We start from the raw sequence: 12,785 nt of genomic DNA, 5'->3' as shown, positions 1-12,785 counted from the left end.
TAAATTAAGGCCAGATTTTAGCACTGGCTGATTTCCATCATGTAAACACCTCCCAGCATGGCTGGTTTCAAGAGAGCAACCACTGTGAACTTTCTGTACACCCTGAGAAGAGAGAAGCAATGGTAGAACGTTATATACCATTTCTACCAGTAGAAACCAATAACCCCAAGGGAATAAAGAGACATAAAATAGAGTTAAATGATTAAGAAGTGATGAGTTTGGGCATCTATTACCTTGCTTTTTATATAACTTATTTAATATTATCAGTTTATATTATTAAATTTTAAATAATGGCTGTGTTTAACTGGCTCGTTCAAATTCCTAAAAAGATAACAATTGATTTTCTTGATCTTTTCTCTGATGCTCCAGGATACACTGTATCATACTTCCTCGTTCACTCACAGCTTCCAAATAAATAAACCTCTTTGCTTTGTCAATAACCTCATGTTAAAAAAAACATTTTTTTTTTTCATCTCATGAGATGGGGAGGAAAGATTGGGTTGAATTGTGGCCCCCATCCTGACCTCCCCTGGCCTGGTGAAGGCCTGGCATTTGGGTGAACAGGTCATGCATAGAGAGAAAGTTTTTGTGAGAAGCTTCAGAGAGACTCCCTTGCTACTCTGGCAGCTCACAATCAGGCCACAGCCTTGGGAGACTCATTTTCCTTGTGTGTGTGTGAGGAGACTGAGTGAAGAATGGAGGAGGCTGCGTTACTGCTGGTCTGTAGTGAGTAGGAAAGGGGAGAGACACGCCCTGCTCACTGCCAATCCTTCCTCGCCTCTTGTCTGCCATCCTTTCCTGTTGTTACCCATCACATTCCTTGATGTCATTCCTGCCATTGTGAGCCTGCAGCGTCCCCCACCCCCCAGCCTGGGGGACAGCCCTACATCAGGAGGGGTGGCACTGTGGAGGTGGGGGGAGAAGAGGTCACAACATCACCTTGGAGTTGGGCTGGGTCTGCGTGGAGCCCCAGAGATGTTCCCCAGCCCATTCTTCCCAAGAACCAATGAGTAAAATTCGGGGCCTCCCACCTGAGGTCAGGGAACCAGGCCCTGGAGTGGAACTTGGGGTGGAAGATGGCCTCCTTTGTCAACTGATTCATTCTCCAGAATTCAACTTGTTCTCTGACTCAGTGGTGTTTGAAAGCATCTTTATCCAGGTACCCTTGTGCGCTCAGGGCCCCTTTCCTAACCTCTCCCCCCAACCCTGTACCCCAAAGCCTATTCCCAGGGTTTGGCCCCCAAATGCCACAGCCTTTGAAAGCTGTGGGGAGGAGGAAGAAGCAGGGAAGCAGGTAGAGCCAGAGAAAACAGGAGTGTCTAGATCCCAAGTTCACCTCGGTTTGTGCCTACAGATCACAGGCCTCCCTGCAGGTCAGATGCTTTTGGGAAATAGAGTTATACCTGCAGAAGGAGATAGCAGGACCCGTTTTCCAGGGGTGAGGTGGAGGTCCACAGGCACCTTCTGGGGCCACCAGTGTATACCGACTGGTTAAAGAGGGTGAAGGCGGCTGTCAGAATCTCTGCTCTGAAACCCAAATTCCTTCTTTCTAGGATGTCTTAAAAACACCCTTGTGTGAGAGCAAGGTCCTGGATAAATTAGCCTTTCCCAGATTCTACTGATCCCCAGAAGAGTAGTAATATGACCCACTCAAGCGAGTGAGTGTGGCCTGAGAAGCATAGAGCCACCAAGAGCACGGGATGGTCATTTCAATCCGTGCTCCCCACTTTCCTCCAGTGGTCTGGCTGGTGACCCCGCTGTGCTCCGTGGCAGGTATAGCATCACCAGTTTGTCAACAAGCTGTGTGAGGGGCAGGAGATGCAAAGAGAGATGAGATAGTGCCCCTGGCCAAGAAGCTTGTGACTTTGGAGGTTCAACGGACATTATGTGAAATGGTAGTTGTTAAGAAAGCTCTATGTCAGAGGATTTGGACCCGCTGAGCCCTATAGCATGAGCAGAGCAAACCCTCGACATGGGCGGTTGTGGAAGCTTTCCCCGTATTCTGGGAAAGCACATCTTTGAGGTGTTCCTAAGACTTTGGTAAGTGGAAGAGTTGGCAGAGAAAACCTTTCAGGAAGAGGGAAAGGTTTTCAAGCTCTTGGGTGAAGCCAGGAGGCTGGAATGCACAGGGAGGGTCTGCAGTCAGGAATCTATTTGGTGGAGTTGAAAAGTGATGAGGAACCCTGGGAGAGAGGGTGGAAATAATCGGAGGTGGGTGTTGAACTTAATTTGGAGACCGTTTCACAGAGTAGGGAGCCTCTCTCTGATGAGGTCCCCCAGGTCTCAGAGAGCTGGTTCATAGCTCGGGGTCTTCCCCATCCCTGAGCTGCCCCAGGAGACTCAGACTGTGCCAGGGAGGGGAAAAGCCTGCCTGCTTAAGCTAGCTCTTCAGAGCTAAAAGCTGCCTTGAAATGATCCAGCCCAGAGTTATGCTGCTCCCTCCTTCCCCTCTCCTCAGCATCACCAGTACTACCGTCACTTGCCAAGAAACATCCCCCACAAACATTAATGTATCACTCTGTGTGTGGGGCCCTCTGTTTTGTAGAACATATGAATTTCATTCCACAACATGGACTTCAAGAAATGTTCCTCTTATTTCTTCTCAAAATCAAAATTCACTTTTCTCAGAGTACCATCTACTAGGCTTGTGGAAACCTACAATTCAGGCATTGCTGGGGCTCTCCCCTGTTGCCCAGATCCTTCACAGGCTGTGAATGGCCTAGATGGTCTTACAGAGTCTGGGACATTGGGATAAGGCCCTCTGGTCTTGGGAACATAGGGGTCACCCCCTTAGATCCTGATCCCCATGGTTCCTTGGACGCTACAGTGATGGTGCTTATCTGCCTGTCCTGGACAGTGAGGTATGGGGGTGTCTCAGCTGAGACTGCACCCAAGTGCCAGGCTGCCATCTTTCTGTCCTTCCACAGCCCTGAGTGCTGCAAGAGAACAGGTCCTTATTCCTCTCAGGACCCAGCAGCAAGCCAGACTGACCATCATCTTGAGGGAAGCTCCCCAAACCTCTCTCAAGTTGGGCTGCCTGGATCTTCCCCATTCAACAGCTTTTTCCTCATTCTCCTCCCCTTCTGGAACTTTCTTTGCATAATCCCCCTTCCAGATCATTAGAAACCTGTGTGCCTTCTTCTGCCCAAGGACGGAGAAATGAAATGGTGATCAGCTTTGTCTTACCAGCACATCCTTTTAAAGTTAGTCATGCAAAGGACACGAAGGAGGGTGACCAATTTCCTGTTGTCAGTGACCTAAAGTCTCTTTGGGGAGAACCCACGGGAAGGATGGATGGCAGGTCATGACCCAGCCCAGTGTGCAAGAACACAGGTGCTCCAAGCCTGTTGCCAAGTTGAAGTGCCATTTGCTAACACCTGTAATCTTCCACCCCTGTCTTCTGTTTCTCTCTGACTCCATGTGCCTGGGTCTAACTTCCAGGTCACTAAGCCCGGGAACTGGATGGATGACTGTGAAGGGCCAACCACTGTGATCCTTGGGGTGACCTCGTCTGTACCCTCCTTGCCACTCCCCAACATCCTCCTGATGGCCAACATCACCTGGCCCCAGGGTCAGTTTTCCACCTGGAGCACACCTGGGAGTGCCCCAGTCATCACCCTCAGCAGGTAAAGGAAGATTTGAGGGAGGTGCTGGAAGGGACTGGGTGAACAACTGAATTGTTTTGCCACTGGTCTCTAGACAAGAAGAAAGGACAGTGTTCTTTAGCTTATAAACTGCGTAGACTTCCTTCGTTCATTTAACAAATATTTGTTTAGTGTCTGTATGTACCAAGTGCTGTACTTGGTGCTGGGGTAGAGCACCACTCCCTGTTCTCTTCCTAGTTTTTGAGAATCTTGGCTTCCTTTTGCTTATTTTTTGTTTTGTCAATATAGACTTGGAGATTTTCAAAAGAAAGGTGAGCGATATGAAAGTCAAATAGGATTATGAGATATTGAAATTGAAAAAAAATACTGGATGTAAAATACCAGACCTCCATCCTTCTCCTTCTCCTTTCAGCACAGTTACTCAGGATCTAGAGAGAAGGAGACCTGGAGATGGAGTCAGAAAACCTTAGTTCCCGTTCCTACTTAAGAAGATCTAAGCTTGGGCAAATCACTTAGCTTCTCTGAGCCACAGTTTCAAATTCTGTAACAGGGAATTAATACTACTTATCGTTCCTTCATCAAGGGGTTGTTGTGAGGGTTAAATGAGATTGTATACATCAGCCATCAGCCATTGTTATTGGTTTGAGCAGATTCTTTAATAACCAAGGCTCTAGAAATCAGAGAATAGGTTTTAGTGATCATTTCCACCCTCAGACCACAAGCTTTCGCTCTCTGGCATCCCCCAAACAGAGGCAGGAGTCTAATGGGGTTAGCCCAGCAAGGTTCATTAAAACCACTGGGGCCTCTGTCATGGGAATTTCCTGATTGTGCCCAGGATTCTGCCCCTGAAGTACGTGGAACTGCGAATCTATGACCGGCTCCAGCGCATCCTAAGGGTTAGGACAGTGACCGAAAAGATCTACTACCTGAGGCTCCACGAAAAATACCCAGAGACCGTGTTTCAGTTCTGGACCCGTTTGGTGAACATTCTGCAGAGAGGTCTGTCCATCACCACCAAAGATCCAAGAATCCGAATCTCTCACTGCCTGGTGCCCAAGTTGCCCTGCCGCTCAGCAGAAACAGTAAGTTTCACCAAGATCCTGCCAAGATCCATAGGGTCAGCTGGGAATTGGAGATATACCGTCTCTGGAGAATGGATGGATGTTAGAGTCTAGCACTGTGTGGGGGTCAGCAGCCTTCTTTTTCAAGTCAGTGATATGCGCACACCACACTGAGGTCTACAGACATTAAAAAGTAATTTTGTTTTCCTAAAAAGCGATAAAGTACTGAACTCACTTAAAAATTGTTTTCTGGGTTTTTTTTTTTTTTCTCTGTTATAAAGGAATAATGTTCACTGAAGAAAAATCAGAAAATTACAGAAAAATCACCCCCACTCCTCTAGCCCTAAGCAATCATTTGGAACATTTTGGCATATATTCTTCTAGTCTTTCATCTTAATTTTTAATTTATAACCTTGAGGACATTACATATATAAATATATTTCTCAATTTTGCTTTTTTTTCCAGTTTAGATTATATCATATATCATAAGCATTTCCCATTTCTTTCAAAAGCCCTTTGTACACATCATTTTGATAATTTCATGCTATTCAGTTGTATGAATGAGTTAAAATTTACTTCACCATTCCTCTAATATATCAGACATTCAGAGTAATTCCTAACTTTTCATTATTGTAACTGATGCTAAAACAAGCATATATGTATTGTCCACGTTTCTGATGGCTTTCCCAGAATAGATTTAGAAGCAGAATTCAAAGAGTATGAATGTTTTTAAGGCTCTCAATACATATTGTCAGAGAATTTCCAGGAAATTCATACCAAATTATACTCTCTCTAATAATATGAGTGACTGTGTCACTGTATCCTTATCACAATTGAGAAGTGTAAATTTTCCTTGTCTAATATGACAGGTTAAAAAAAAAGTGGCAGCTCTTTGATTGTCAATGAATTTGAACGCTGATTTTTTTTTTTTTTGCACTATCTTTTGCATTCTTTAGCCATTTTTCTGTTGGCAACTTTGCATTTTTCTAAGTTGATTTATAAAACAGAGCTTTTTATATGTCAGGAACTTTAAGCCTTTAATCATGGGTTTTTGCAAATATTTGTTCTAAGGATTTGGTTTTCCCTTTTAGTTTATTTAAGGTTTTTTTTCCCCCTTTTTCTTTTGACATACAGAAGGCTTTCCCAGTACCCGCTTAGGGTAGAAGCATAAGAAGGAAAAGCATGATAGATTAGATAGCCTTAAAACTCCAGATTTCAAGATCTAAACACTTGCTTCATCGCATTTAAGTGATATGCTTTAGGTACTTGGTCACTGACTTCAAAGTCAGCCCTTACAGCTCTGCTGCTCTCGTTCATAAGGATCAGACCTTGGCTCTAGGCAGAGTAGCCAAAACAGTCCATTAGGGAGAGGAGGAGATTCTGCTAGGGGCCCTGCTTTTGGTCTGATGATTCCAGGGCTTAACATTTAAGGAACAGTTCCTGGGACTAGGCTGGAAGACACAAGTGAATTTCTTCAAGGTTCTGGCCTGAGGAGGCCAAGAGCAATTGGAGATCAGACCCTGTCATCTGACTGTCAATTTCTCCATCCAGTCTGAAAGCAGCCTGCCGTCATCCTCCCGGCCCAGTGAGAGCTCCATGCTGTTGGCTGCCGAGCAGAACAGTGACCGTTTCTTGAACCTCTCAGGAACTTCCCAGTTCACAGTGCACAGGTGGGTCCTCCATGCAGGCTGCCCTGGCTTCCCTTTCCCACAGCCTAGAGTCATGGTGGGGTGGAGGGTCAGTGACACCCTCTGCCTACCCATCTCAGTTCCTTCTCTTCACTTTAGACTTCTACATGTAATGTTTCCGCTTCATTTTATTATAAGCCTGTTCTTGGAAACAGGCTCTGTGGCTGCTTGATCTAAATATTCCCTAGGCAAACCCCAGTGTTTTCACATGGAAGATGTTCATATGAACATCCTATGAACATATGTTCACTCCTAAAAGGAGTGAGGATGAATAGGTTAATTCAAAGAAGGGTGATAATTGCAGACTCATGGAGTTAGATGTTGACAGTCCCAGCTCGCAAGGGTCCCTTGGGTAAGACAATCCTGAGGCCTCTTTGCCTCACTTATCTATTCTGTAAAATGGGCAGAATAGACATTAACCCATAGAGGAGACTACTGCTGGCTCCAAAGCTTTACTATCTACTAAGTCACTGTGTTAGATTCTTTCTGTAACAAGTGATAGAAAAACCAACACAAGATCATGCAGTCAATACATTGAACAAGTACAACTTGGAGGGCATCATCAAAATGCAAAAATTTGTTCTTCCTTTTATAATTTTTTTTCAGTGGGAGAAGTCTTCCTCTTGCTCCTGAGTAAAAGCTGGTCTCTGGGCAGGCCCCCTAAGCATATATGGGCCCCTTCTTAGAATATAAAAAGGCCCTTTGGTCCCTTTAAACTGCAAAATCAGCCTCAATTCTGGAATTAAAACATCCAGTGCCTGAAAATTATCAAAATTCTGAAGTGGCCACATCACCCCCCTGCAGTCAGCATGGCCTTATATTAGGATGGCCCTTCTTTGTGGGGACTGGGTTGTCACTCCTTTCCTTCAGGTCTCTGATTTGATTTTATTTTTGAAGATTTTTCTAAAATATAATTTTTATTTATTTACTTTTGTTTGTGCTGAGTCTTTGTTGTTGCACAGTGGCTTTCTCTAGTTGCCGTGCTCAGGCTTCTCATTGTGGTGGCTTCTTGTTGTGAAGCATGGCCTCTAGGTGCATGGGCTCCAGTAGTTGCGGTTCATGGGCTTTAGTTGCTCCATGCCATGTGGAATCTTCCCGGACCAGGAATTTTATCCACTGTACCACCAGGGAAGTCAGTCCCTACGTTTTTTTTTTTTTTGATGTAGACTATTTTTAAGGTCTTTATTGAATTTGTTACAATATTGCATCTGTTGTTTATGCTCTGGCTTTTTGGCCTTGAGGCATCTTAGTTCCCTGACCAGGGATCAAAACTGCATCCCCTACATTAGAAGGTGGAGTCTTAATCACTGGACCACAGGGGAAGCCCCTTGTTTCTTGATTTTGAAACTGACTTTTTCTCTTAGGAGCTTCCTTGGGTTATTTGAAATCCCCTACTTATCACCCCTCAGGCTTCCCCAGTGGCTCAGAGGTAAAGAATCCACCTGTGATGCAGGAGACACAGGTTCCATCCCTGGGTTGGGAAGATCCCCTGGAGGAGGGCATGGCAACCCACTCCAGTATTCTTGCCTGGAGAATCCCCATAGACAGAGAAGCCTGGCAGTCTACAGTCCATAGGATCGCAAAGAGTCAGACAGACTGAAGCAACTTAACATGCACCATACACTTAACACCCCTCACCCCAAGGCAAGCCCCCCTCCTCCCCCTCCAGGCCCTGGATCTGCAGGCATCCGTGCCCTCCAGGCACTAGCTGTCAGTGTCCCCTCCCCTTTAAGGGAGTCAGGCAGGGTTCACAGTGGCTCTAGGCTGGCTCTCTCCCTGGTACAGTTCACATCTGATCCTCAGGAAAATGACTGGCTACTGGACGGAGGACTGTGCCTCCTGGACACAGATGCACACAGATCCTCATCACTCCATCATCAAAGAAACCCACTCTCCCATTTCTCCCACCCTCCGTGCTCCCTGGGCAGGAGTTGTGCCCCCAACTACTGAATTTCCCAGACCCTGGGGACCACGGCTCAAGGGCTCTGGGTGGTTGCAGGAAGCCTCTCTCCTTCAGCTGGGGTGGGACGAGGCAGCAGCTCTGTACAAAGGACTTGCCACACATCCTCTGTCTCAGTGCTCCCACAGCCTTGCTCTGGGGTCCCAGTGCTGGTCACACCAGGCCAGTTCTCCCAGGCCATTTGTTGTTGTTCAGCTGCTCAGTTGTGTCCCACTCTCCGCGCCCCCGCCATGGACTGCAGCACACCACACCTCTCTGTCCTTCACCAGCTCCCAGGTAATGATTCACCTTTATATGTACTCAGCAGTCTTTTTTTTTTTTTTTTCTGACTTCAAGATTGTTTTCTTGAATTATAATATTAAAATTTCCTCTTAAGGTGTGCTCACTATATGTGGGTTGGATCATCTTTGCTATCTAATTGCCTGCCACTTTCTTATTTCTGAAACTCAAGGATAGGACTTTTGCTCTCCTCTTTCTCTTAAGGCATTAGCTGCTTTGTTCCTTCATTTTGGAAGTAATTTTTGTTTCTTTAGAAATGTCTAATCCTTTTCTCAATTTTGCCACCGCATTTATAAATCTTTAACTTCTGGCTGACTTGGCTCTTTCATATATGCTCTGTCATTGTCTTCATTGTGAGCTCATTTTGAAATGCTGGGTTGCAGTTTTCATTTGTTTAGCAGGCACATCTTTTTAGCGTGCATTCATTGTCTGTAAGGAGTTAAGATGCTTCATAGCCTCTTTCTTCCTGAGATAATTTTGTATAATCTTGGATTATGATCCATTTCTGATGCTTGTTTTTATGCAAAACGGTTTTCCTAAACCTTTTGGAGTGAGGGGTTGGTCAAGATAGCTGTCTGTTTGGGCTCAGAGCGCCCTCTTGTATTGCTTTTGTGAAGTGTTTATGGACTTAAGCTTTTTAGGATTCCCATGCTGTGTTCCTATTTTTAGCTGATTTTTCTCTTTCCTTTCCTTCTATTGTTCCTGTCCTACTCAATTTGGATTCCATTTCTGGAGTCCATGTCCTGCAAGGGAGAGCGTTCTGGTGGTTTTGAGAGTTCTTAAGGCACATACTTCAACAGCCTCTTCAGACTGTGCCACAGACCCCTTGCACTTACTTCCCCAGTTTCCTTCTTTCCAAATTGGCTGGTTGCACTTTCTCCTGAGAAGCTGCAGGCAATGTAGAAGCCCTCCTGTTTACAGGCACGTCAGATGCCCTGTTGCTTCTCTCTGCTATCTCTCACATAGATACTGACCCTCTGGGCCTTGGGGCTACCTGTAGCTGTAATATTTTATCTGAGCTTTTCTCAAACAGGCCTGTATCTGTGGGATTCATGTTGGCCTAAATTGGAGGGGCAGGGTTTGACCCCACAGAACCATTGTAAGTTTGCTTCTGTTAGATGCCTCAGAGAGATTAATGGCTCAGGAGAAATTTTTTATATTAGTTTATCAGCTTGGAAGTTATTGGACCCTGTATCATTTCAGAGCTCAAACCAGTATTGGGACAGTCCCTAGGATAAGGATTTTCAACAGAGACTTTTGTTTTGATCCAAGTTGGTATAGTTGACCCAGAATCCCTGTTGGCTTTGACACTGGATGGATTTCTTTCTGGTATTCCCCTGCCCCTTTAAATTAATTAATTAATTTTTGACTGTACAGGGTCTTCACTGCTACACACCCAAGCTTTCTCTAGTTGCAGAGAGTAGGGCCTACTCTCTAACTGTAGTGCAGGGGCTTTTCATTGTGGTGGCTTATTTTGCCATGGAGCACAGGCTTAGTAGCATGTGGAATCTTCCCAGACCAGGGATTGAACCTGTGTCCCCTGCATCAGCAGGTGTATTCTTAACCACTGGATCACCAGGGAAGTCCTTGGTATCCCCTTTTGTCAAGAAGGTGGCTTTGAAAGTCCTGGACTTATGCAAATATCTTGACCGGTATTGTATTCGTGACCTCTGAAGAAGAGAATTTAGCTTAAGAACCAGGGCCAAGGCTTCAGGCACTCAGAGCTTCATGTGGCAGAAGTTTTATTACAGTGGAAAAGGGACAGAGAAAGCTTCTGATATAGACATCAGAAGGGGGATGGAGAGTGCCCCACTCACTAGTCTTATCAAGGCTTTATATACTTTTTAAGTTGGTTAGTAACCAACAGGGAAGAGCCCCTGGAGAAGGGCATGGCAACCCACTCCAGTTTTCTTTCCTGGAGAAACCCCATGGACAGAGGAACCTGGGGGGCTAAAGTCCATGGGGTCACAAACAGTCAGACATGAATGAGTGACTAACAATTTCACTTTTCCCTTTGGGCTTCCCTGGTGGCTCAGATAGTAAAGTGTCTGCCTGCAATGCGGGAGACCCTGGTTTGATCCCTGGGTCAGGAAGATCCCCTGGGGAAGGAAATGGCAACCCACTCCAGTACTCTTGTCTGGAAAATTCCATGGATGGAGGAGCCTGCTGGGCTACAGTCTCTGGGGTCCCAAAGAGTCGGACTGAGCAACTTCACTTTCTTTCACTAAGAGTAGGTCTTACCACAACATACATTTTAAAATAACAGGGTTAGAACTAACAATAGGAAAGTTATACCAGACCTACTCTCACAACATAAGATAACAAGATTAGACAGAAGGTTCCTGTTAAGAAAGAGAAACATGTCCTCAAGCAAGATACATTGTTGTTACATAATCATTAGTACAGAGCTTAAGGAAAAACATACCCTTCAGAAAGATGTGTTGTTTTGTGTAATCATTAGCTCTGGGTTTAAAGAAAGTTAGTCTTACAAGAAATAGATTGTTTCCATTAGAACTCACAGTTTAAAAAAAAATGTCTCATGTGACTAAGATAAAGCAATATAGAAAAAAAAGTTTGTTCCCTTCTCCTCCTTGAGGGCTTCAGACTTCTTATCAACCTATCTAAGAATTAACTCTCTCAAGTTAATGTCCCAGGAGCTGGGTCCTAATACTTAACCTCCTGGCCCACATGGCCATAAATACCCAAGGCCTGGACTTCCCTTGATCCACTGGTTAAGAATCCACCTCCAATGCAGGGGACCTGAGTTCAATCCCTGGTCCAGGAAGATTCCACATGCCACAGAGCAACCAAATCCATGCACACTAGAGCCTGTGCTCTGCAACAAGAGAAGCCACTACAATGAGAAAGCCAGGCATGCTCAGCTAGAGAGTAGCCCCACTCCCCACAACTAGAGAAGCCTGCACTGCAACAAAGACTCAGCAGAGCCAAAACAAATGCATAATAAGCCCAGGGCCTGGGTCACCAAGACTGGCCGGTCCCTCAGGCAGCCCAGCTTTAACTCATATCTCACTGATCTTTAATTTTTGGTCCCAGGGATTTTTACTTTAGTTTTCATAAATGTAATGATACATTTAAAATTATGTTGATTATATTTTATCTAGCAGTTCTAGGTGTTTCGTGGCAAAGACATTTTTAGATTATTAGTCCATATTACCTGTCTGTGGCTAAATAACCCTAAAATTATTTTCATTGGAAAAAAAATTCATCATGCTTCTCTCTGAATTCTGTTTGTTATTTTTAACTTTCTTTTTGGTGTCTTTTCACTTCAACCCAGATCTGGGTTGAAGGTATCTGTGCTGGAAAAAACATAATTAACAGTTTTAAAATTCGATTTTTACCAATGCTTTCTTTTTCTTCTGTTGCTTTCAATATTCCTGGGCTACTCCAGAAACACCAACAGTGCCACTGAAATAGAGAATTTCAACTGCAAGGACAACACATCCTCGCCAGCGTCATCCCCCGTCATTTCGAATATACCCATGAGAGCCGCCTTGAGCCACAGTCTCTGGGAACAAGAGAATGCTGATGAGTACCACATACAGGCTCCTGTAGCCAGTTCCTTAGGAGAGAATTTTTGGGGACCCTAACACCTAGCCCAAACAGGGTGGTCTTCAGTGCACTTGTTACAAACTTCTATAGGGCAGTTTTCCTATTGTGGCCCAAATGACCCTGGGAGAGGTAAGATGGTGTTTATAACAAGATGTTTCTGCACGCCCATCAATAAACCTCCAGATGAGTCCCTAATTGTAGATTGTGCTATGGAAGGGAGGGCGGGGCCCTAGGCTGGAGAAGGACTAATTAGGAGCAATGGCTCACTCCTGGGGAAACAAGTGGGAAAAATGTGTTTTGTTTGCTCAATTGAAACCGCAAAGCAGCCAAGCAAAGCCCAAAAAGCCAGTCTCAAGGAAAGGGCCTGGGGAGAAATCCAATTCCCTCCTATAAGGAAGAGGTCGGAGGAACAGAGACAGGGCTGCTACAAGCCCAAAATGAAAGAAATCCTGAGACTGATGGCGACTGACTGGGAGATATTTTTGTGTTGCCCCACTTACCCCAAGCAAGAATGTGTGTCTTCCTGCCCCCATACCGTATGTTAAGTGTAAAGCTATGAATGTTACCAAAAGGTATGCGTGGGGGGTCTGGCTCCTTGCTGCTCAAAAGCCAATGAGCAGGC

General features: G+C 45.1%; 1 protein-coding gene across 1 annotated transcript; it reads left to right on the top strand.

The window, feature by feature from the left end:
• The first annotated feature begins 3,446 nt into the window (after positions 1-3,446).
• On the top strand, positions 3,447-12,295 carry GARIN1A (golgi associated RAB2 interactor 1A). The gene is made up of 4 exons (XM_005893669.3): positions 3,447-3,626; positions 4,441-4,687; positions 6,218-6,336; positions 12,003-12,295. The coding sequence occupies exons 1-4, from the start codon at positions 3,463-3,465 to the stop codon at positions 12,199-12,201; spliced, it is 729 nt and encodes a 242-aa protein (XP_005893731.2). The 5' UTR covers positions 3,447-3,462; the 3' UTR covers positions 12,202-12,295.
• The last annotated feature ends 490 nt before the right edge of the window (positions 12,296-12,785 follow it).

The sequence above is a fragment of the Bos mutus genome, chromosome 4, assembly GCF_027580195.1.
Source record: "Bos mutus isolate GX-2022 chromosome 4, NWIPB_WYAK_1.1, whole genome shotgun sequence".
In the NCBI taxonomy this organism is placed as follows: domain Eukaryota; kingdom Metazoa; phylum Chordata; class Mammalia; order Artiodactyla; family Bovidae; genus Bos; species Bos mutus.
Note: the sequence above shows the minus strand (reverse complement) of the source record. Positions and strands in the feature narration are given on the sequence as shown.

Bases quoted from the DNA above. Each gene is read 5' to 3' on its own strand.
- GARIN1A (XM_005893669.3), top strand. From the start codon at position 3,463: ATGGATGACTGTGAAGGGCCAACCACTGTGATCCTTGGGGTGACCTCG. The intron at 3,627-4,440 runs GTAAAGGAAGAT...GATTGTGCCCAG, and splicing joins CCAGTCATCACCCTCAGCAG to GATTCTGCCCCTGAAGTACG. The intron at 6,337-12,002 runs GTGGGTCCTCCA...GGGCTACTCCAG, and splicing joins TCCCAGTTCACAGTGCACAG to AAACACCAACAGTGCCACTG.